This window comes from Caretta caretta, chromosome 11 (genome assembly GCF_965140235.1).
Source record: "Caretta caretta isolate rCarCar2 chromosome 11, rCarCar1.hap1, whole genome shotgun sequence".
Lineage (NCBI taxonomy): Eukaryota > Metazoa > Chordata > Testudines > Cheloniidae > Caretta > Caretta caretta.
Window position 1 is genome coordinate 38,101,377 of NC_134216.1, and position 23,346 is coordinate 38,124,722.

The 23,346-nt window shown below is 41.2% G+C and overlaps 1 protein-coding gene and 1 long non-coding RNA gene across 4 annotated transcripts in view; one reads left to right on the forward strand and one right to left on the reverse strand.

Moving 5' to 3' along the window:
• Positions 1-23,346, reverse strand: part of STK39 (serine/threonine kinase 39) — a 205,852-nt gene that overhangs the window by 38,628 nt on the left and 143,878 nt on the right. For 2 of the 3 annotated variants that reach the window (XM_048869756.2, XM_048869757.2), the window contains 2 exons: positions 14,551-14,603; positions 12,390-12,458 (listed from right to left, as the gene is read on the reverse strand). In XM_048869756.2, the coding sequence (XP_048725713.2) occupies positions 12,390-12,458; positions 14,551-14,603 (122 nt within the window). Of the gene's footprint in view, positions 1-10,328; positions 10,496-12,389; positions 12,459-14,550; positions 14,604-23,346 lie in introns of all 3 variants that reach the window. The other variant, XR_012664368.1, reaches the window with a different exon arrangement.
• Positions 1-23,346, forward strand: part of LOC142068541 (uncharacterized) — an 80,272-nt gene that overhangs the window by 16,148 nt on the left and 40,778 nt on the right. The window contains exon 2 of the long non-coding RNA XR_012664370.1: positions 7,415-7,600. This is a non-coding gene — a long non-coding RNA (uncharacterized LOC142068541). The remainder of the gene's footprint in view (positions 1-7,414; positions 7,601-23,346) is intronic.

Consider the following 23,346-nt stretch of genomic DNA (forward strand, 5'->3'; position numbering starts at 1 on the left):
ATACGACTGCTCTCCAGAATAGTCTGTTCCAACCAGAAACAGAGATTAAAACCAATTTTCTACCGATTGAGTTTCTTTGGTCTGTCATTGGGATCCTTATGGCGTGTCTATATATTTGATAGGTACTACACAGTGGCAGGAGAATTGAGGAATGGAACTGATATTACAGCTTTACTCTATACGAGTATAAAGCTTGAACAAAAAAAAAAAACAATTTAAACAAAACTTCTACAAAGTCCTCAAGACTACCAAAATTAGCAGGGACTTGAGATGCACTGAAGATATTAATGAAGAACCTGTAAAACTTCAGGCTTTCAGAAAGTAGTGTTACCCAAATTATGTACTTCTAGAAATGTTGTAGCTTTTCATAAATAACTGCTATACACTTACTTTCAGCACAATCACTTTTCTGGTTACAGAAAAAACAGTGATAGTGATGCTTTTTGTTCACATAATTCTAGCCTAAGTTCAGCTGATAAGTAGATTTTTTTTAAAAAGATGAAGATGGGGGATAAACAAAGCCAAAGGAAAAAAAAAGACCTATGAAAGCAAAAAGGGCAAGCCACGAGGAACTGTATGACATTTTCCTGTGCCTACAACTTCAAATGCTGTAATAGGAAGATATTAAGAAGAGTAAAAGTTAACATACTGAGCTTTCACTTTTGGATCCTTTGGTTGAAGCAGACAAGTATAATCACACGGTAAGTTACAAGTGAATCCCTTCAGGATTCTTGAATGAAGAGAAGACTCTACTTTTTTATATCCTTCAGAGCCGTATCATTCTAGTGAGCAATCAAGCTGCCTAAAGTACTATACAAAAAGTCTTTATGCATCATGTGGTCTATGTGTCTCAAAACTAACAACCTTTCTTTCTTCCAAAAAAAAGGAAATCACATGTGGATTAACATGGACACTTCTGCTTTTACCTCTCCAGACAAACAAGCAAAACCACTATTCATTTACTAACAGCAATTCCCTGGACAGAAATTCATGACAAAAAATAGCTCTTGTGGTATGGCAGATGTATCACAAAAAGACTGACTTGCAAACAAAATGAATGAATGAAATAGTCTCAGTGCAACCAATCTAAGAGTGAAACTTGTGGTGATCACTCAACTAGTTAGCTAAGAGTTTGCAATATGATATGGTACAAAAATAAAGCTGATCAGATTTTAGGCTGCAAGCTCTGAAGCATTAAGTCCTGGAAGAAGAAGTAAGAGAACTGTTGGATGGAGATAGTTGGAACAAAGATGGGCATAGTTTTTTCTCTTTTTATATGGAGCGTTGGTAGTACTACGGCCACTGCTTCACTTTGGTGTTCGCTGGTGCGCCTAGCAGCCTCAGCGCTTGGCCTGGCATATGCACTATCCTCCATTTTAGACCTTAACGCATAACAGTAGAACAAAAAACCAAGACAGAGGGTAGTCATGGCTGCCACCAACCTCACCTGAATCCCCAGGTCCTATGTTATCTAGCACTAACTTCAGATACTTGAATGATGCAATAAACACAAAGGGGAAAGAGGAATTATTAACCTGAGCATAAGGGACTATTAACCAGAAGTAAGTGAGTGGAAAAGGAGGTAAGCAAAGGAGGGAGGGCAAATTCTGATGCTAAAAATGCAAAAACTATTCAAAAGGGAAGAGGCAGAAGCTCTAGCATGTGAGACATTTGAAACTAGATTGGACAAAAGTAAATAAAATTAAATACATAAATAAACAGTAAAATATTGTAGGGAATAATTTATCAGTAGGAGGCGGGGGAGACCAGTAGTCTTTTCATTTTCTAATTTATATGACACTGCATTCTATGGTTAATAGAAAGCCATCAATAGTATTCTTTATTGCTCGGTATTCCTTATGGTGAAGCCACTGTGAAGTTGGTCAAGCACCCATTCTTTGTTGAATTCAAAGACAAGTGTGCTGGCCACACCAATCTTTTACTACAGATGTGAGGCTTTCAGCCCCACCTACTTATTGCAGTAGTCCTTACCATCTTTGCTGAATGTGAATCAGCACCCAAGTAAAAAAGAAATCAAGCCAAACTGTGATATTTTAAGTTAGCATTAATGAAAGGGCAGGTGTAGAAACGAGATTCAAACAATATTCTCCAAATGGCTTCAAACGTCTTACAAGAAAATGTAACAGATGTAGATAAAGAAATGTTTTGTGTTACCCATTCCAAATATTATCTACGTATTACTCAGTTAGCTCTTTTCGACATAGTAGACTTCTCAGCAAGAAATTTTTGATACTATTGAACAAAAAGTTGTTGCTCTGGTGACTAAGTGATGTTGCTTGGTTCGGATTATAATATCTGGAAAATAGGAGTCAAAGCAGTGGTAGTGAACAAGTGCATCAAAATATCTGATATGTATCAGACTCTATCCTATCCTCTATGCGGTTTAAAATCTATATGGAGGTCTCTTGGCAATCGTTTCTGAACACAAAAGAATCATGTCAATTACACACGGATGCACAATTGTATACCTCATCACCAAGCCCTTGGCAGAAAGGGACACGTTAATAACTGTAAGAGTATCTTGACTTTGTGGGATTTAATTGAACCTAGTCTTTAGCACATAAAGTAGTACATCTTTTGAGCTGTTGCAGAAATATATACTTCCATTGGCTTCATAGAAGACAAAACATTCCCTTAAAAAAAAAAAAGCATGTGTAGGATATGCAAAGCTTGGAATTTACTATCTTTTTAACCACAATAATAGATGGAGGGGACTATAGATTGACAAACTGTGCCAAACATATTTCTGAACTGAGTTGCTATTTTGTAGCTAAACTGCCACAAAGCTTACTCTTGTTTGACCTGCTTGACCATTGTCAAACCAATAGCTTAAAAGTTTAGTTCGGCTAAATAGATCCAAGTAGCAAGCTTGCCTGGTGTCCAAGCTAAATCAGTTGAATTGCATACGGCAAGCTTTAATCACTTAAGGCTCTTCTACACAACCATTTAGTTTGCGGCAAGCTGGGGTGTGAATCTACCCCACACTAACCTGCTGCAGACTGAGTGAACCCTGCTGGTATGCATTAACAGTTTGTTAGTGAGCTTTGATCTAGTCCTTTTTGAAAGTCTCTATTGTACAGAATCGGTAACATACCACTATTCCCTACCTTGGCCCTACATCTTGCTCCTAACTCTGATTTCTGAGTTGGGTGAGTAAACACAGAACCCGGTCAACTAGAGGGAAGAATGCACTGATTACTGCAAGATAGACCAGCAATGAGCTAATGAAAAGACACGAGTTCTTCAATGACAGGACATAATCTAAATTGACTGGGATATCTTTAGTCTGAAGAAGACTGATTGCCTGGGCCCAGGTAGAAAATGTTTCCATTTAGTTAGGTAGCAGTTCCTAATTGAATCTTTCTTACGTTGAGTAAGAATGGCTTGAATAGCCTCTGAACAGGAGCATTCTAGATCTGATGCCCATCCAAATGCCAGGCCATCAGGTGAAGTGAATCTGAACTGGAGTGTCTCATTTTGCAGTCTTCCTGAGTTAGGCGATCTAAGAAGGGACGGACCCGGAGAGAAGGATGGGCTGACATTCTCAAAAGTTTTGGGAACCAAAATGGTCTGGGCCCGTTGGGTGCTATGAGAATGACTCTGGCCCAGTCACGACAAATCTTTCTCAAGACCTGTGGTAGCAGGAGAATGGGTGGAAAGACATATTGCAGTTGGTCTGTCCATGTCAACAGGAAAGTGTCGCCCTGGGAGTCGTGGCGCATAGCTGCTCTGGAGAAGTACAGGGAAAGTTTCCTATTTGTTTGGTATGCAAAGAGATCCCGCACAGAGTGAACATCTTGCTCAGGACAGAACTGTGTATTTCTCACTTGTGATCTGCACAGAAGTGCCTAACTAGGTTGCCTGCTAAAGAATACTGAATACTTGGTAGGCATGTGGCTACGACAGTGATGTGGTTTCTGATGCACTAATTCTGAAGCCTGACTGCTTCCAGGCAAAGGATCTTGCTCCACCCTGCTTGTTTATATAAAGAATACAGTGATGTTGTCCAATATTACTTGGATATAGAATGACGATAAGGAGGAGAAAGACCCTGCTGGCCAGGTGGACCACACTCAGTTCTAGCAGGTTCACGTGCAGTTTGGCATCCCATGGGGTCCAAGTGCCCTGTACAGTGTGATCATTCAGGTGAGTGCCCCAACCCAGAAGGGATGCATCTTTTGTGGTGGTGGAACTGGGGGTGGGAGTGCTGAAGGTGACTCCTACTCGCACTTGTTTTGGGTTCAACCACCAGGTAAGATAAGTAATGACATATGGTCTTTGCCTGGACCAGAGAAAGGCCTGCAGGCAGCACAGATGAAGTCTGGTGAATGGTGTCACATAAGTACATGAAGACATATGGCCTAGTAGAGAAAGGCATATTTTGACTATAGTCTTTGGTCTGCAAGTAGCCTGTGTTATCAGGCTTCCCATTGAAATCTTTCTGTGGGGAGAAAAGTTCTTGCTGAAACTAAGTCCAGCATTGCTCCAGTAAAGTTTGTCTGTGTGGGGGGTCAAAATGGACTTTTATTTATTAACACAGACACACAGTGCTGCTAGAAGATGGAGCAGGAACAAAGTCACTGATCTAACCTTGTAGTTGGAGACCTATTAGGAACCAATTGTCCAAATATGGCAAAATTCTGCAGTCAGGACATCTCATTTGTGTTTGCCATCACAGAGAAAATCCTTATGAATATCCTGCGTGCTATGGCGAGTCCAAAGGGAAGGGCTTTGAACTGATAGTGTTCCTGACCTTCCAGGAACTGGAGGAACTTTTAATGGGATAGATGAATGTCTACACAAAAAGACAGGTTTCAGAGTAGCAGCCATGTTAGTCTGTATTTGCAAAAAGGAAAGGAGTACTTGTGGCACCTTAGAGACTAACAAATGCATTTGAGCATAAGCTAGTAGTAGCTAGGGCTGAAAATTGAGACCTGTGAACCCTCTGCTGCTTGAGCAGAGGCTGATGGTGCAATGTTTCTCAAGTGGATGGTCTTAGCCTACAATCTCTGGACTCAGGTGCATGGCACGTATACGTGCCCATTTGTGGAATACACATGGGAGCATCACTCAAAGAACAAGTGTATATATTCTTTATGTATAATACAACACCTCCTTTTTTTGCTACTTTTCCTTCCTCAAACTATGCCAATATTCCAGTCATTTTACTAAGTCTCTCTGATGCAAAGTCATAATTTAGCTTATGTACTAATACTTCTAGTTCTTCCTGTTTATCCCCCATACTCCTTGCTTTTGTGTATAGACATCTAATATGTTGTGCACATTCCCCCACTGTCTTCTCTCTTGATGCTCCTATGACCCTACTGTAATTTTCCATTCCTCTCCTCCCCCGCCCATCCCAACATCTAGCCCTCTAAGGTCACCTTTTTCATACTTACCCATAGGCTTTTGTCAGCTGCCCCCTTTGAACTAATTTAAATCCCTCCTCATTAGGTTGGTGAGCCAGTGTCTGACGGTGCTCTTTCCCTTCCTGCTGAGGTGGGCCTCATCTCTTCCCAGTAATCATCTTTTCTGGAACAGCATTCCATAGTCTAGGAAGCCAAAGCCTTCTGTCAATATCCACTGCACAGCCGTGCATTCATCTCTAGGATGCATGTTCTTGCCTGAGCCCTTAATCTCATCCTACTCCTCTGCTTTGGGTCATACCAGGCAGTATCCTTAGTTCCCACGTGGTTGAACATCATGAGGTAGTGGTCAGAGGTCCAATGAGCCTCAGCAACCACTCTGTGATGTCTTGGATGAGGGCTCCGAGCAGGCAGCACACTTCCCAAGATGTCAGGTCAGCAGATGGGTGCCTCCATGCTAGTCTCCACCACCTTACATCTCCTTCTCTTAGGTGTGGTATTGTGAGCCTCCAAGCCTTGGGGGCAGGTGGCTCCTCTTTTTCAGCCACTGGGGTCTGCTCTTCTCCTCCTATTGCCAGTACAGCATATCTTATCCTTGACACCCTTATCTCAGTTCAAATCTTCTTCTGAAGCCCATGTTAACTGAAGCAAATCCAGTAGCATTCAGGAGGTGAAACATGTTGAGAGTTAACAGCAAATGTTGTGAAAGGTTACATGCCAAATGAACCCCAGTAACAGCTTTTACTCACGTGCAGTTGCCACGCTTTCTGCAACTGTCTTTGGTGAGCACAGTTCCAACAATCCTTCAGGAACAGGTTATGCCAAGAAACTGTCTATCCTCACACTAATCACAGGTGTCCCTGACTTTCCATCTCTACAGCTCCTCAGATTTATAAAAAGGAGCTATGAAAAAATCAAGTTTCACAAGGCTTTCACAGAACTTGAATTTGTGCATGCTTCAGCTAAAAAGTGAAATGCAATTTATCACCCGCATTCAATCTGGAAGCTAATGGAATCAGGTCCTCTGCTGAAGCAAGGTTAACCGAACTAATATCCCTGCCATAGCCCTCCACACACACACACACACACACACCCCAAGGAAGATTTTAAACTTTTTATTTTCAAGTAATCAAGGCAATATCAAGACATGCACAACAAATGAGCTTCCTAAGCAGATTTACACATTCAGGGCCATCTTCTCCTCAGTATTTTAGCTTCTGTTTTTAAAACCCAAATTGGTTAAATTAATTCCTCAAGTAACTGTATTCAAGTTAGTGGAACAAGTTTTGCTTAATTTCTTTTAACCTACTGTGGGAAATCAATTTTTCAATCCCCAGTTCAAATGATTTAACACTTATTTTCTTGCAGAAGGTATGACATTTAAAAGATCCGTGGTAAATCTATTATTCAGGTGTACAAGCACAACACTCAGTTTGTGCTCCTGTCTATATTTTTTTGGACAAGACTGGACAATCCCTTTAAAGCATGGCTATAGTATGGATTGAAATATACATAACATCTGGGCATGAAACCCGAAGTCCAAGTTTCTCTGGATCCCGTATTATGTTCTCTACTGCTTCTAGTAATGGGCATAACAGCCACTGTTCTTTTCCATCTACCATCATTATTTATAGGACTTTTCCCCCATGTTATAAAATCTCAGTGAGGTGAAAATTTGTAGAGCCCTGCAAATCTGTGGATATCCACATCAGGATACCCGTGGACCATGTTTGAAGATTGATGTGGATTCAAAATTTTATATCTAGAGCCCTACAAATCTGCAGATATCTGCTTTATATATGTGGATATCCGCATCAGAGAATGCAGATATTCACAGACCATGTTTGCAGATCGAATGCGATACAAATTTTGTATCCGCACAAAGCTCTAGAAAATCGGATTACCTAATGTCTGCTTGGCACCTAATAGTGTGTTAAAGTTGTCTAAAGAAAAAGTGTTCGGTTATTTTTGGAGGAGGTAAATGGACCTTAATCTAACTCAAATTTAATTTTTATATTTTTGTGCAGAATGTTTGCAGGATGTGTGTGCATCAGTGAGATATGAAAATAGTAAGCCACATTCCAGAAGAATATTGTTCTGTCTACAAATTTTTGGAACATTAAAATGCTGCACAAAGGAGGAGACATTATGAAATACTACATGCAAAATAAAAAAAAAATGTAGTGCAAAGATCAACATTTGCAGGATTCAAGGTAAGGACTTGCTTTAGTTTTACCATTCAGACATACTGTTACTTGGAATTAATGAAATCATACAGGATTTTAGTACAGTCATGAAATGTCCATCAGCTACACAAATGGCTATCCCCTCCAATGTGAGACAGACTATGGTATACCAAGAAACAGTCATATAGATAGGGAGAACAATAAACATCAAAATCCCCAATGTATTAAAAATATCAAACTCTTTGGTGCAGTCCAAAATAAGGATTAAAACATGATAATCTACTTCTATTACTGACTAGCTAGATAATATCTCTATTTATCCAAATGTAAAAAGTTGATTGAATATTTAAAGATGTTAATTTAGTGTTTGTTCAGGGGCACAAGTCCCATCCCTGCAGCCCCTGAGGTACCTCAGACTCCAGTTTTCAGGGATTTGGAGGCCTAAATTTAGTCTGTGTTGCTGAGATCCAAGAAAAGGAGCACCAGTGAGTGCAGACAGCACACCAGGTAAGAGAAGCCAGCTTCCAGCTTACTCAGGTGCAAGTATGATCTTACTGATAATTCAGACCTCCAAGGGTCCCTCCTTAGAAGCAGATTGAGCAAGAATGGCTTCCTGCAGCTGCTCGATATCCCCATTCCCTCACTACATCTACCAGTCCTGCGCCTTCTGGAATTCTTGCCACAGCAGAACTGATCTTCCAAACCTAGAAATACCCCCTGCTCCCTATATCCCACCATGCTTTCCCTTCTCTCAGTAACCTGACTCTCCTCACCATCCACCGTGCAATTCACCTCAAGGCCCTTATTCATTGCCACGTCCCTGTTTGGGATTATAGCCTTCTTCCACAACTCGTGATTGTATGCCAGGCAGGGCAGGTGAAAGGACGTTTCGCGCCCTTGGCGAAACTTCCACCTTGCGCCCCCCGCCCCCCCAGCCCTGCAGCAGCTCCCCACCCCCCTCTCCGCCCTGAGGCACGCCCCCCCCACAGCAGCTCCCTGCCACCGCCTTCCCCCTCTCGGTCCGGGGAGCCGTGCGGCAACTCCCTGCCGACCCCTCCTTCACTCCCTCCCCTCAGCCCGGGGAGCTGTGCTGCTGCTCACTCCCTCCCTTCCTCCCCTCGGCCCGGGGAGCCATGCAGCAGCTCCCTGCCGCTGCCCCCCCCCCTCCCCTCGGCCCAGGGAGCCGTGCGGCAGCTCCCCATCCCAGCTCACCTCTGCTCCGCCTCCTCCCCGAGCACGCCACCACTGCTCCACTTCTCCCACCTCCCAGGCTTGTGGTTCAATCAAATGTTTGGTGCCGCAAGTCTGGGAGGGAGAGAAGCATAGCAGGGCAGCGTGCTCAGGGGAGGAGGCAGAACAGAGGTGAGCTGGGGCGGGGAGCAGTTCCCCTGCGCGGCGCTGCCCCCCCCCGTTACCTGCTGCAGGCGGCCCTCCCCGCGCCCCCCTGCCCCAGCTCACCTTCGCTCCACCGCCTCCCCGGAGCACGCTTTTGGCCACCCCCAACCACTTGGCGCCCTAGGCAACCACCTAGTTGGCCTAGTGGTTGCATGGTTGCACCAGTCCTGATGCCAGGCTGTCATGCAGATTGATCTCTGAGATCTGCTAATTATTCAGTCCACATACCAAGTCTTTGGTCTCCCCCTTTGATTGTCTTCTGTCCACCATCATTGCAAAAGTCATTCTACTAATACAGCTCTCTGGTCTCCACTGAATATGCTTACACCAATGTAGCCTAGCCTCCCTCAACTTTTCTTTAATTGAAGCAACCCATTTTAGGCCCCTTACCACCTCATTTTGTTTCCTATCACAGGGTGAACAACCATTTGACTATCTCAACATCTTCATTTCTGTGGTGGAGAGTATACCTCCTTTCTTGTGGCTGGCCAAGTCTTTGTTCCTTATATTATATGGATCAAATTGCAGTTTTATAGACTCCATCTTTGAACTTCACTGGTATCTTTTTGTCATAGAGAAGTGGGGTCAGCTCCTGCCATTTGCACCATGCAGCTTTAGTATGATGCCAGGTATTTCTCAGGGGGGAAACACAGTCAGCAACCACTGGTTGCCTAGGTATTTAAATTCTTTCATTCTTCTCGGCTCTCTGCCTGTGACATGGCGAGTCCTACTCCCTCAGCGATCATAGGCTTGGCGATCTAAGACCAGCCTGCTCAAAACTATGTTGCCATTGTTCAAAGTTGGCTTGCAGGGTCTCACAATCTTCTGCATATGTCACTAACTCATCAGCGAACAGCATGTTACAAGAAGGTTCCCTTCATATAGTCTCACTTATCACATCCATGACAACTGAAAAAAGGGGCTCAAATGCTGCCCCGATGCAGGCCAACATTTACAGGAAGTTCTTTACTGTACCCCCATTTAGTTGTGATTACAACAGTCATTCCATTATGCATATTGTGGATAAGATGGACATGGCCAATAAGAGAGGTGTCAGAATGCTAACTTCACCAAACTACTTCTCTTGGTATATGATAGTACACCTTCTCCAGGTCCACAAACATCATACCCAGTTGCCAACTCTTTTCTCTAAATGCCTCCATCAGGATTCATAGCACAAATATGTTATCAATTGTGCTCCTTCCCACCATGAATCAATATTGACCCTTCTAAATTCCAACCACTCCATGCAGATGCTTGTCATGCTCTCTCATGCTTTCATGACTTGTGATGTCAGATTAATTGGGTGACAGAAGAGATATTACACTGTGCACTACGTTTAAAAGCAAGTCCCACAAACCTTTTACACCATTCATCTGATGTTTTCTTTTTCTCAAGAGTATAATTGAACAAACTTGTAAGATACTTGATGCCTTCCCTTCCCAATGACTTCACTGCATCCACTGTTACTTCATCTGTCCCAGGTACTTTCTCCTTTTTCCATAGGGCCTCTGCAGCCTTTTCCTCCTGTATACAATCAGGCACGCCCCAGTTCAGCTTACATATTCTGAATTCCTTCACTGGGTTCTCCTCATTCATCACTCTTTCAAAATAATCATTCTAAACTTTGGTTGACTGACTCACCTGTTTTTTTGTGCGCAATATACCATACTCGTGTCTAATGTAAGCAAATTCATTCACATCCCTCATCATTCTCTCTTGCCTTGGGGAGTTTACAGATGATCTTCTCTCCCTCATGTCTTCCTAGTCTGTTATATAGCTTGTCACGGGCCATACTTTTAGAGGTCAAAACACTTCTTTTGGATTCCTTTTTTGCCTCCATGTATTCCATCTTATCACTGCTTTTTGAAGGTTACCACCCCTCTCGCCCAATGGATTCTTTCACTTGAGGATTCCATCTCAGGACTGAATTTCAAATACTCCTTCCTGTCCCCCCAAATGCTATACAGTTTTCTCCATCCCATGCATATGCCATCTCTAAAGCAAAGGGGAGGGCTACAAGGTGAGGGATTCTTTTTCATGGGAGCAAGCTGAAATATTAAGCTTGAGACTTTGTATGCAGAGAGGAATGGCTGGAATTCTGGCAACCTCCCACTTCTGCTGTGAGAAAAATTGGGAAAAGAGCTGGGTGACTACCTGTGGGAGAAGGAACAGGGAGTGACAGCTGCATTTGGGGACTGAGTCAGACAGGAATCATACTCCTGGTTGACAGCTGTGGAGACTGAAATTGTCTGTTTATATGTAAAGCGGGTATGGCTTTTTTTAGCTTCCCAGTCCCGGCAAAACAAACATGGACTTTGTTTATACAATAGCATTGGAATATCAGTTTCCTTCCTAAAATACTTCAGCGAGTTAGATTTTGATAAAGTATCTGAAGTAACCTCTTTTAGGTATGTGATGAGGCAAAAAGCCCTCAAGCAGAACTTTTTCATACTTAGATGTAGGAAACTGGATCATTGAGGGTACAGGGATCCAACCCAGTGGACCAAAGTGGTGAGGAAGGACAGCAATGCAAGGATCAGGAGTTGAACCCACTAGGTAAACTGGACAAGCTACTCATCTGAACCAATATGTGATGGGTGTGGATGTTCGTTGACTGCTTTGATTCTGACACTGGTGCAGTAATTCAATTCTACATAGTGTTAGTGTTACCAGTACCAAATATAGATCACGTGAGAGGTAAGCCACTAATATTTGTTAATGATGTTCCAGTCACAAGTGTCCTTTGTTGTGCTCTTCAACAATTCCTTTATTCTGGTAAAAAGAGGAAGCTACTGGACTCTTGCACCAAATTTTTGAGGAGCCAAGTTGCAGAGAAAAAAAAAGACTTTCCCAGCCAATCATGTTTTTCTTTGCCAAGTATTTTAGAAGCAATCACTAAAGACCTTAGGGCAATTAACGACTTTGAGATTCTCCCTGTTCACTAGAAATTGCTTGAAGACAACAGGTGGGATTTTCAAAAGCTTTCAGGACTGCTCTAATTCCCCTCCCACCCCCTGCCCTCTCTCTCCATGAATTCAATGGGAGATTTACTATGGAATTCTATGGAAGCAGAATTAGGCCAATGCTGAGCCCTTTTGAAAAATCTCATCCATAAATCCTAACTAGCTAATTCAAAAGTCAATTTTCTGTTGAACAAAAATTGGAATTAGCCCCCTTACTGCTTGGAAAACAGCAGGAGAGACAGCCTGGTGAAATCAAAACCTATGTTAAAATTAGTAGGAGTTCTGACTTCCAGAGAGAATGGAAGGATTTATATCAAAGTGGACTGCTGGCTCTCTTGTGCCTACATGAAAAGGAAAGCAAAGTAGAGAATGCATTTTATATAAAAAGATGCAGAAGCACATCCATTTAGCACAAGTTGTAGCAAGAGCATAATTGCAAACTAAGTGTAATTTACCTATAACAACATCGTGACCATCAACCAGGCCTGCAGAGAACAGCTCTTGAGAAACGCCATCTGCCGTGTCTGTCCAAAAGGTGACATGAATATGTATTAGTGGCCATAAAATAAAAATCAATAATCCAATGCAATTTAAGAAAATATATTTCAGCTTCAAGCACCCAGCTAAGTGTGCTTGAATTCAAAACTGTCTTTATTAGAAAAAGATAAAAAAAGGTACCACAATTTCCCATTGATTATTAGCCCATCATATTCCGCACAGCAAGAAACAAGGTAACATTTTGAATCTTCATGAAGCCCTTAAAGATCATTGCCTGGTTTTGGCAATTACTTAACTAGATATTTTATACTGCACTCACTGTAATATCAGAGCACCTTACAAAAAAATAAGATAGGGATTTGTTGCTCTGTGATTCTCACTCTCTTTCTCCCAAGGCCGAAAAGGTAATTGTGTTAAGTTCTCTTGTTTAGCTTGCTTTATTATTGTTATGAAGGAAGAGCTACATTGAAGAGATGGGCCCTTTCATTTGGATTTTAAGGTTGCAATTTTCAAGGTAATTCTGATCAGGGAGTTCCATAGCTGTGGAGTAGACACTAAGAGCACAGTCTTCAACTCTCATGTCTTATTCTGTGTACAGCTCCTTCATTCCTGAAGGACGCAATTGTTGTAGAAAGCCAGGGCTAAGGAAGGAGAGAGACCGTGCCTAAAATAGCGCAATCCCCAATCCTGCAGAGCATTGAAGATTAGACCCACAACCTTGTTCTCAATGTTGTCCGTAAATGGGAGGTCAGGTCACTGACCAGAACCCTGGGGTGATGGGATCCAGCCTAATGGTGTTTTTAAGTAAGCAGGCTGCTATATTTGTGATCATTTGGACATTTTCCATGGTTTGTGTACTCATTCCCAGGCTTAGAGAGAGTTGCAGTAATACAGCCTGGAGGTCACAAAAGCATGTATCATGGTGTTTACCTGTCTGTCAGAACAGCGCACTGTCTCCTGGTCAGCCCTTGTTCTCTCTCTTTTTATCCCCACAATCAGTAAGAAATCCAGATAGATGAAGATCTGTTTGGAGAATCATCTAAAGGCTGATCTCCTTAATGATTGTCAGTTATAGGGGCAATTTGTGTACTTATATTAAAAACAAGTGATTGCAAAAATCCCACTATATAAATAAATTACATTAATACGAGAGGAGAGCATATAGCTCTATATACCCCAACAACACTACTATGGGTATATTTTACCCAAAAGAAAATACACACCCCTTCCTATGTCCAAGAAAAATACATCTTTTTTAAGTAATCCAATTTCCCTTCCCATTTAGATTACTTTCTAGGCAGCAGTACTCTTAGTATTTATTCAATTTAGAACACTGTTGCAGTGAAATTTGAAGCACAGTTATAGCCCAAATGCTGGTTAAGTGAACAGTATCTTCTTACTCAACCTATCAGCTGTGTGTTTTAACCAATAATATCTGCAAAAATACAGTTTTATGGCTTCTTACAACTATTAGCAATAGAAAGCAAATACAGCTGGAAAAGTGAGCTGGATTCTAAAGTTCCAATTACAATGACTTAATTATTAGTGATGATACACAAACCAGAAATAAATACAGCTAACTTTCAGATAAAGATGGAGTTTGCAGAATTGGCAAATACTTCTCACTTGTAAGACTGAGCAAGTTTTATATGGAAGCAAAAAGAGACTCATATGTGGACCCCCACAATGCCATTTTCAGAGTAGTATTTCAGACTATAACCACATGTGCTTTCAAGGATACCTTACTCTATTTTCCATCACGCATACAATGATCAGTTTATTGTTACAACATGTGCATTTTTATGGTGTAACTCTTATGTCACCTTGCAAAGCGTCCTTTCTAAATACTATATATTTCACTAGATTAAAATGTGAAACAAAAAGTCTATCCTGTATCTATTATACTGTGCAAGATATAACCTCTGTACGAGATATAACCTTGTCACTAGAATTTACATATTCTGCACTATTTTTGTTTGGTTTAAATAGTGTAATATAAAACCTTTGCATAGTAGGAAACACTTCAGAGTGGTAATTTATATTAACCATAATCAGTAATCAATTTTGAAATACCCTTTTGAGCACTAAAATAATTATTTTAATTAAAAGTGGTCTTACCTCTGCCTGGAGTAAACTCAAATCGTATGTCATTAAGTTCCTTTCTAGAATTCCTAAAAAACATTCAGTGCAAACATTAAAATAAGTTTGAATAAGCTGTGCTTCACTACAAGTGCATTTAACTTTATAAATAAGTTGCTGTTATATATAACGAGCATTTTACAGTTTTATGGTCTGCTGTTACCCAACTGGAGTATAAAATACAAGCAGACATAAATAAGGTGAAAATCCCAGGGAAACTCAACAATACTGGTCTTATAAGAGCAACCAACAGAATTATGTATTTTAAAGTATAAAGAAAAATAGTGGCATCCGATTCAGTAAAACAAACTTTTATTATTTGGGGGGAGGGGCGGGGAGGGGCAGGAAGGGGCAGGAAGCCAGCACCAGTCCTCTAGTACAGGAACAACCCATACTTTAAAAAGTTATTGGGATAATCATTGCTGCAGTATTTCAGTATGGTACTTCATATTTTCAGTACTTGATGTACAAAATCTTAATAAAACTCTGTACAATGAAACAAGAATATCTTGCAGAGTATGGTGGATTATATTTAGATTTTTTTTTTTAAAAAAAACAAACGAACGATCTTGGCCACACTATTTACAGCCAGAAAATTTCAGGGACCCACATGCTAGAATAAACCTAGAAAACTAATACAAAACAAACATCAGACTCTGTATATAACCCTAATAATGTTAGATTTCAAGTGAAATAAAAAACATAATAAAGCAATGTTTTGAAAGACAGAACTCTCCCAGCATCATGTACTATAACATTAGAAGCAAATCATCTCTCTACCACCCACCCACCATCGAGGACAGAAATACAGAGCAAGAAAAATGGTTTGTTTTTCCTCTCCTTGCCTGACAGTTAATGAGAAACAGTACAAAACACGGAAGTCTTGGGAATTCAAAACTATAAGCAACCCAATAAGAAGGCTAATTTTTGGTTTAACAATTTATATAGCAATACTTAGTTTTAAAAAAAGCAGTACAGAAACAGTTAACAATAAGCTTTTCTAATAAAAAGGCTAGAGCAATGAACATTTAAAAATTATATTAAAACAAACTGTTTCCTATGTATTACTTATGAAATGCAAAATTACCTTTACTAATATATTGGCTAATGCAACAGGCCATTACAACAGGTTAAAGAAGTCTTTGTTTCTATTAACTAAAGAAGAAGCTACAATTGTGTTTTCCCAGTGCCAACTGTTCCAGTCACACCACAATCCCCTATGTCATTTATTTGTCTGTCTACTTTAAAGACAAAGGTATTGTTGTATACATTTTCTGTTGCAAGATACTTTGGCAAATAAAATTCTATATAAGAAAGGAATGTCACAGAAAATCTCTGTGTGAATGAACAGAGTTACTCTATAACAGTGGTGGGCAGCCTGTCAGGGTAATCTGCTGGTGGGCCACAAGACAGTTTGTTTACATTGACCGTCCGCAGACATGGCCACCTGCAACTCCCAGTGGCCGCGGTTTGCTGTTCCCAGCCAATGGGTGCTTCAGGAAGTGGTGCGGGCCGCAGGGACATGCTGGCCACCACTTCCCGCAGCACGACTGCGGAACATCCTTATACTGCATCACTGACCACCAAGTTCAATGAATGAGAACTGCATGGGACAAAAAAAGCTAGAGGGTTTAACTCTCGGATCCGTGTCTGCACTCCTCTGTTCTTTCCTCTCATGTTGGCACCATTATCGTAGCCCTGACCTCTCATGTCAGTTATTGCAATTCCTGTATCTTCCAGCTTTTTAAGAAGCACATTTGTCATACCAGCTCCTGTAGTACCATCAATGTCAATAAATTCTAGAAAATGCTCTCTGACAGTCACCATTGCAGGGACATTTTCACTAGGTTCTGTTGGTGTTACAAAACGCACCATTAAAGTAATTTGTTCCGTATGGCTGATGTCAGGTGTGCAGTCCAGAATAACAGAGTAATATCTTGCTGACTTCAGATCTGCCACAATCTTCTGTTTGACTTTTGTTGCCAGTAACTGTATGATCTCATTTTGAATTGTTTTTCCAAGGTAATGGTGTGTGTACATTTCTCGGGTGGTGACTCTTCTTAGATGCTCCTGGAGTACACATCAAACTCAGCCATCAGCTCCACAATTAAAAGGAAGCTTCCATTGTTTGGCACATACAGATGATCTGAAATGGCATGCAGTGCTAGGTTTTGGGTAGCAAGCACTCTTACAATGGCAATGAGCCTTTTCAGAACATTTTGCCAGTAAAGAGACTCTGATGCAATCTTCTCTTGATGCTGATCCTCTATGGTGGCCTTTAACCTTCGTCTCATCTCAAGCTCTTTCCATCTATGGAATGCTCTCTGGTGATTTGCTGCCTTCTCATGGCATGCCAGATTTCTAGCCAGATTTTTCCAGCCCTTTGTTCCTGTAGAACCCAGTGTGGCTGGAACATTAGACTGGAAGAGTCTGCAACAAAAACAGTATGCAGCATTCTGGGTTTTTGAGTACGTAAGCCAAGGCCTCTCCACTTTGTCACCATTGGGGATTTCACGCCAGTAATGTGTTGGATGGAAACTTCTATTTTCATTGTCTTTGGGGAACATGAAGTCTTTCACTTGCTGTGGCATTTGAGATGGAGATATGGATGCTGCAGTAGCTGCCAGGTCACCTGTACTCTGACTAACTGGTAGATCAGGCATCTCCTCACCACTCACGTTCTCACTGGGGCCGGAAGGCTCACCGTGAACATCTGTGTCTATGTATCTCAGGAGAGCTCCTTCCCGCTTAGATAGAAAAGCTCCCTTTGCTTTCTTTCTTTTTCTGAATGCTGCCCCAGAGGGGCATTTTCTTCTTTCACTCATGACTGCTGTTCTGTGCCAGCTATAGTAGCTCTCAACACTCAATTGAAGGGGACAAATAAGCAGGCTGGTAGCAGGACCTGAGTGAGGGAAGATATCAGCGTCTTAAGGGCCTAACTGGCTCCTACTACTTCAGTTGACTGCCTGTTCTCCGCAAGTGGGTTCAGGGAAGCAGCAGGAAACAGGAAGCTCCCTGAGAAGCTGCTGTTAATCAGTCCAGGCTCCTGGGGGTGCTAGAGAGATACATAAGAGGCTCCTCCCTCCTCCTCTCTCTCCCTGCAGCTTCTGCTGCTTTCCGTTATTCCCTCTCCCCTTTTCTCCTGCCTGCCTGTTATGTCTCTTGTGCCCTCCTTCCTCCACCATAGCACTCCACCATCTCTGTGCATATGCAGAGAGAATACATATGCACCAGCAGCAGACAATTTTCTACACTCTGGGTCCACAGTCTGGCACCAGAAGCAGCTGCCTCAGTTCACCTCATGGTAAGGCCAGCCCTGTGAAAGGGGCCACCAATACAACCCTGAACATGGACCCAAGTAGCTAGGAACCCTGACAAAGGAGGTGTGGTGTGGTTGTGGCTGTTAGTTCTGTACCCTGCCCATAGTGTTGCCCCATTGTCTCCACTTTGGTCTCTGTGCAAAGCTTGGTTTTTGTCAGGGTAAGGTGAATTTCACCCACAATATGATTTAAAAACACATTAAATAACTTATTTCAATATATACTTTCTCTAAATATGTCCAAGCTACTTGTACTTATTGCGGACTAAAACTGGAGGTTAGTTTATAGCTTTAAAATATGCTTGAGTGGTCCAAGTGTAAAATAAACTTCTGAATAATATCTGAAATGGGTAAGACATCATTCACCTGCCATTCACCTGCTGCAATAGCTTAGCAAGAGCCAATCCAATTTTTAACAGTTTTTTAGAAAAAAGTAAAAAAAAAAAATCCATTTGGGCTCAATGAAGTTTTTAATCTGAGAACAAACTATTCAAGAAATGTAAGAATGCGTGGAAACAGGCTTATAATTGAAGTGCTTCATCAACCATAACTACAGTACTGCTTTAACAGAGGAAAGCATAGGGTTTTTTTTCCATTCTAGCTGCAGCAATGTTTATTAAAAACTGCTTTAATATAAACAGTTCCTTTTTTCCAGTACTTTTTCCACTCACAGTTTCTTCCCATGTATATGAGATCAGACTGCTTATATAGACAGTACAGCATTCAAGCCTAAAACCACTGCCTTCATATTTACCAGGAAAAAAGCGTTTCGGCCAGTTCAGCATGCAAGAAAGCCACTGGATGTTTCCTATACATCCTAAAGAATTTCCTTAAGATTCTACAGGGATTGTGGTGCAAAAATCTCCTTTCTTTTCAGATTTCCAATTTTGGAATTAGTTAATTTTCACCATCAATAAAACATTAGTTCATTTGCAAAACAGCAATCTCTCTCATTTTTTGGAAACAGCAAGCAGGCTAAGCCCAGAGACTAACTTAATTGCTGTAGCACACTCTTTTTTCTAATGAACAGCTCAATCTATTTGAAAAGCTATTAGCAGTAGAATGTGTTTTGCAGTCCATTACTCTTCTCTTCAGTAAGGAAACTATAAGCAGGTTCAAATTTCAGTGTACCAGGCCATGAAGTCTTACTGTAGGAAAACTAAATCCAACAGGCAGACACATTCAGCCATGACTGAGATCTATCATCACTTGCTAGATACATGATATAGTCAGGAAACAGCAAAACATAACAAAAATAGACACTTCACCTTACCAAAATGAGCTAGAAGATATTGAAAAATTACAAAGCTACAGGCAATGTTTACAATGAAAAGTATCCACCTACTGAATATACCAGACACTTGAAAATTATTTCAACTTTGAAGTATCTGGCACTTTATTCTAGCAAACAGATACTAACAGGTAATTTGGTATAATCTAATAGAAATATATAGCTAATGCAACTATGCAGGTATCTGATTAGTAACATACCGCCTTTTATTAGGCTCATTTGCATCCACATTCAAATCAACATCCATTAATCAGGAGAGAATTAGTATAAAATGAGGTTTCTCTCTGGAAAAACCAGGGAGGCTCTGGCTTTCAAGTAGCCTTACCAAGAAAAGAAAAAGCTCTCTCGTTCTTTTGGCTCACTTCCAATATCGGATTCCCAGAAATATGTGGAATAATTTATTCAGCAGAGGACTGACAGTGTACTTCACATTAAACACCCATTGAAAAAGCAAGTGAGTCAAATGTCTAACATCCCCCTTATACAGGGCACTGTTTTACCAAATGCAGGAGGCATCACCTCCTGGCACTCGGTATCTGCATACTGCCTTTTGAAGCTAGTGCAACAGGAGCACCAACTCTTTACTCCATGCTTTTTATGGGATGAACAATAGACTCATACTCCATCAGATTTGTACCAACACTGAATTGTCCAGGCTATGTGTGTTTTCACTGGGAAACTGAGAAATCCAAAATACAGCACTTGGGAACATTATATGAATTTGTACTATTCTGGGGGCTGTGTGTCTAGCAACCACAGATTAAATTTTCCCAGCTGGAACATACAGTACATAACAAGACATTAAAGTATTATATACTATTTGATGCAAGTTACTAATAAGCACCTTTTAAATGCTCTGACTTTCAGAGCAGCATGTATGCAAAACACAGTTTAACAGTTACAAAAGGGTACTGCATCATTTCACTGTATGCAGTTTGCCTCCCAGGGAAATGAAAGGCCTGCTATAGTCTGGAGTTTGGGGTTGTTGACTTTTTTGGACTGTGGCATCTTACAACCAAAAGACTAAATTATGACCTAACTTTCACTGCACCAAGACACAAGCTACAGGCCCCAAAATACCACAAAATTAGCTACAAAGTTTTGTAGTGCTTATTGGTCATGCTACATGTAGTTTGAGAGCACAACTTTCAAAGACAGGCTACAACTGTTCCATCATGTGGACTACCCTTTATAGATTCTCTGACGGACCACCTCCCCTCCCAGTTGCAATCACATAATGTCTCCGTGGCAATTTCAGTAATTGCTTACATGGAAAAACAGCAAGGGAAGTATTCATGTGCATTAAGTATTTATTTTTTCCATTTAGGAAAGTTATTTTTACTGTCTTTTTCATTTCAGCTCCCCATGGTGCTGGAGCATCATTCTGTCTCATCTAGTCAGTTTCTTTAAGGCCTAGTAAGTTTTACCAGAATACTATGTAGGTTAGGAATGTGAAATGAAATAAATTATATCTCAAACCAGTATAGCTAGTCTGGAAAAAGCCATAGCGTAGATCGAGTGATACCAGCCAAGAAGTATACATATTCGGTTCAAGGAACTGGTTTAGATTATATTGGCAATAGAGTTCTTTTGCCAGTATAAGATGCATCTCCAACAGGGAAATTGCCAGTATACCTCTACAGGGAATGCTTTCTAGCAATAACAAGGTGCAATTTGGAAATAAAGGAGGAAAAGAGCCAGTATCATGTGGCCAGCCGGTTTCTGAAGACCACCAGCAATTGTTCCGTTGGCCACAGTTTAGGAAGGAGACAAACTTTTGAGTTTACACAGTGCTCTCCTTCAGCTCTGGGAAGTGTACTCAGAGTGTTACAGATAAATACAAGGTGGAACAGATAGTTTAACGTAAGTAGTTAACACATTTCAAGGGATCATTTAAGGTGAAGTGGCTAGTTAACACCTCTCCTGTCTGAGGGGTGGGGGAGGGGATGGAGATTAGTGGGTCATAATTTGTTGTAATTAGCCATAAATCCACTCTCTTTCTTAAAACCATGATTTTTAGTATCTAGCAAAGTTATGAATGTAAGCTCCCAGGCTTGTCTTTTGAAGGTGTTATGCATGATGAGGACAGAGGTCAGATATAAAGTGATCCCTTTGTGAAGAGTTCACAATATAGGCGATACGGTATTCTTGTCTTTTATCATTTTTCTGGCGTGAGTTCATTCAACAGCAAAGTGACAGCTTTGCCTAAATAACTATATGGGTGACACAATCAGTGCATTGGATGAGGTACACCACTTGCTGTAATTGGCATGTGGATCTTGAATGATGTGTTTTGGGGAGTGTTGAGGATTGTAGCAGTGAAGGTATGTCTGCGGGTCTTGCATCTGTTGTTCTGGAAGGGTCAGGTGTGCCCTGGTCTATGGGGAGCTTGCTTCTGATGAGCTTAGAGAAGTTTGAAGTTTGTTTAAAGACCAGGAGGAGGAGGAGGAGGATCAGGAAAGATTTCTTTCAGGATGTTTTCCCCATTGAGTATGGGATGTAGTTGTTTAATGACACCCTGTACGAGTTACAGTGTAGGGCGGCAGGTGACAACTAGAGCGTATGCGGTTGAAGAGGATTTTATTTCTGTATTGAAGCAGATTCTCTAGGCGTATTTGCATGGCCTGTTTCAAAGTATGAAAACAACCATGGTTACTAGCCATGGGTACTAAGATGGCTCTCCAGTATGCCAGCCTCTTCACGGGCCACCTTGAAGAAGAATTTCTGGACAAAATGCACCAGGAAACCAATGAGATATCTGAGATGCATTGATTATATTTTCATCCTCTGGACAGACAACCTAAACTCCCTCAGATTTTCACCACATTCGCAACCACCAATACCCATCCATTAAACTCTCGCTAAAAACTGTTCACACTAGCATCAGCTTCAACAATGAAACCCTACAAACAACTATATACAAGAAACCCAGAGATCACCACACCTACCTCCCAAATCCAGTAACCACCCGAAACTCACCAAGAAATCAGTTATCTACAGCTAGACACTTGTGTACCACAGAATACGCTTCGAGGAGACAGTCCAGGATATACATCTTAAAACATTTAGAGATGAAAAGAGATCTAGCATGTCTTTCAGTCTCTCTCCTTACCAAATGCAGGACCACAAATTGTCTGAAAGCAGTTTATAATTTTCTCTAGTCCATTTGCTATTTAAAAGTTATTTTCAGAATAATTTCTATTAACAGTTGTTAACCTAGAGATTTTTTGCAAGCCCACTTCTAGCATTTGATATGTGAATTGTGTTATCTGGTGTTGGACATACAGATCAGGCTGCAATATTTGTCCTGTGACTGGAGATGCCAAATTCTTCGAATGAGATTATCGGCAGCACAAATACTGGTAATTGAGGATTGTTTGCTGCAAACATTTTCTTATACACACACACACACACACACTCTTCAAATTCACTGTTTCTGTGAATTTGTTTGCTGAAATATTCAATGAAAGTGAGCACAAAGGCATAACTATAGCCAATTCCATTGCCTTTTTTTATTATTATTATTATTATTTGAGTACATAGCCAAGGAAAGTTTGGTGGCATTCATTTACCCAACAGTATTGCTGACTGCAACATTTTTATGGCTGATTTACAACAACGCTTCCTCAGCTCTCGTCCCCTAATGCCCCTACTCTACATTGACAACATCTTCATCCTCTGGACCCATGGAAAAGAAGCCCTTGAGGAATTCCACCATGATTTCAACAATTTCCATCCCACCATCAACCTCAGCCTGGACTAGTCCACACAAGAGATCCACTTCCTGGACACTACGGTGCTAATAAGCGATGGTCACATAAACACCACCCTATACTGGAAACCTACTGACCGCTATGCTTACCTACATGCCTCCAGCTTTCATCCAGACCACACCACATGATCTATTGTCTACAGCCAAGCTCTACGATACAACCACATTTGCTCCAACCCCGCAGACAGAGACACCTACAAGATCTCTATCAAGTGTTCTTACAACTACAATACCCACCTGCTGAAGTGAAGAAACAGATTGACAGAGCCAGAAGAGTACCCAGAAGTCACCTACTACAGGACAGGCCCAACAAAGAAAACAACAGAACACCACTAGCCATCACCTTCAGCCCCCAACTAAAACCTCTCCAACGCATCATTAAGGATCTACAAC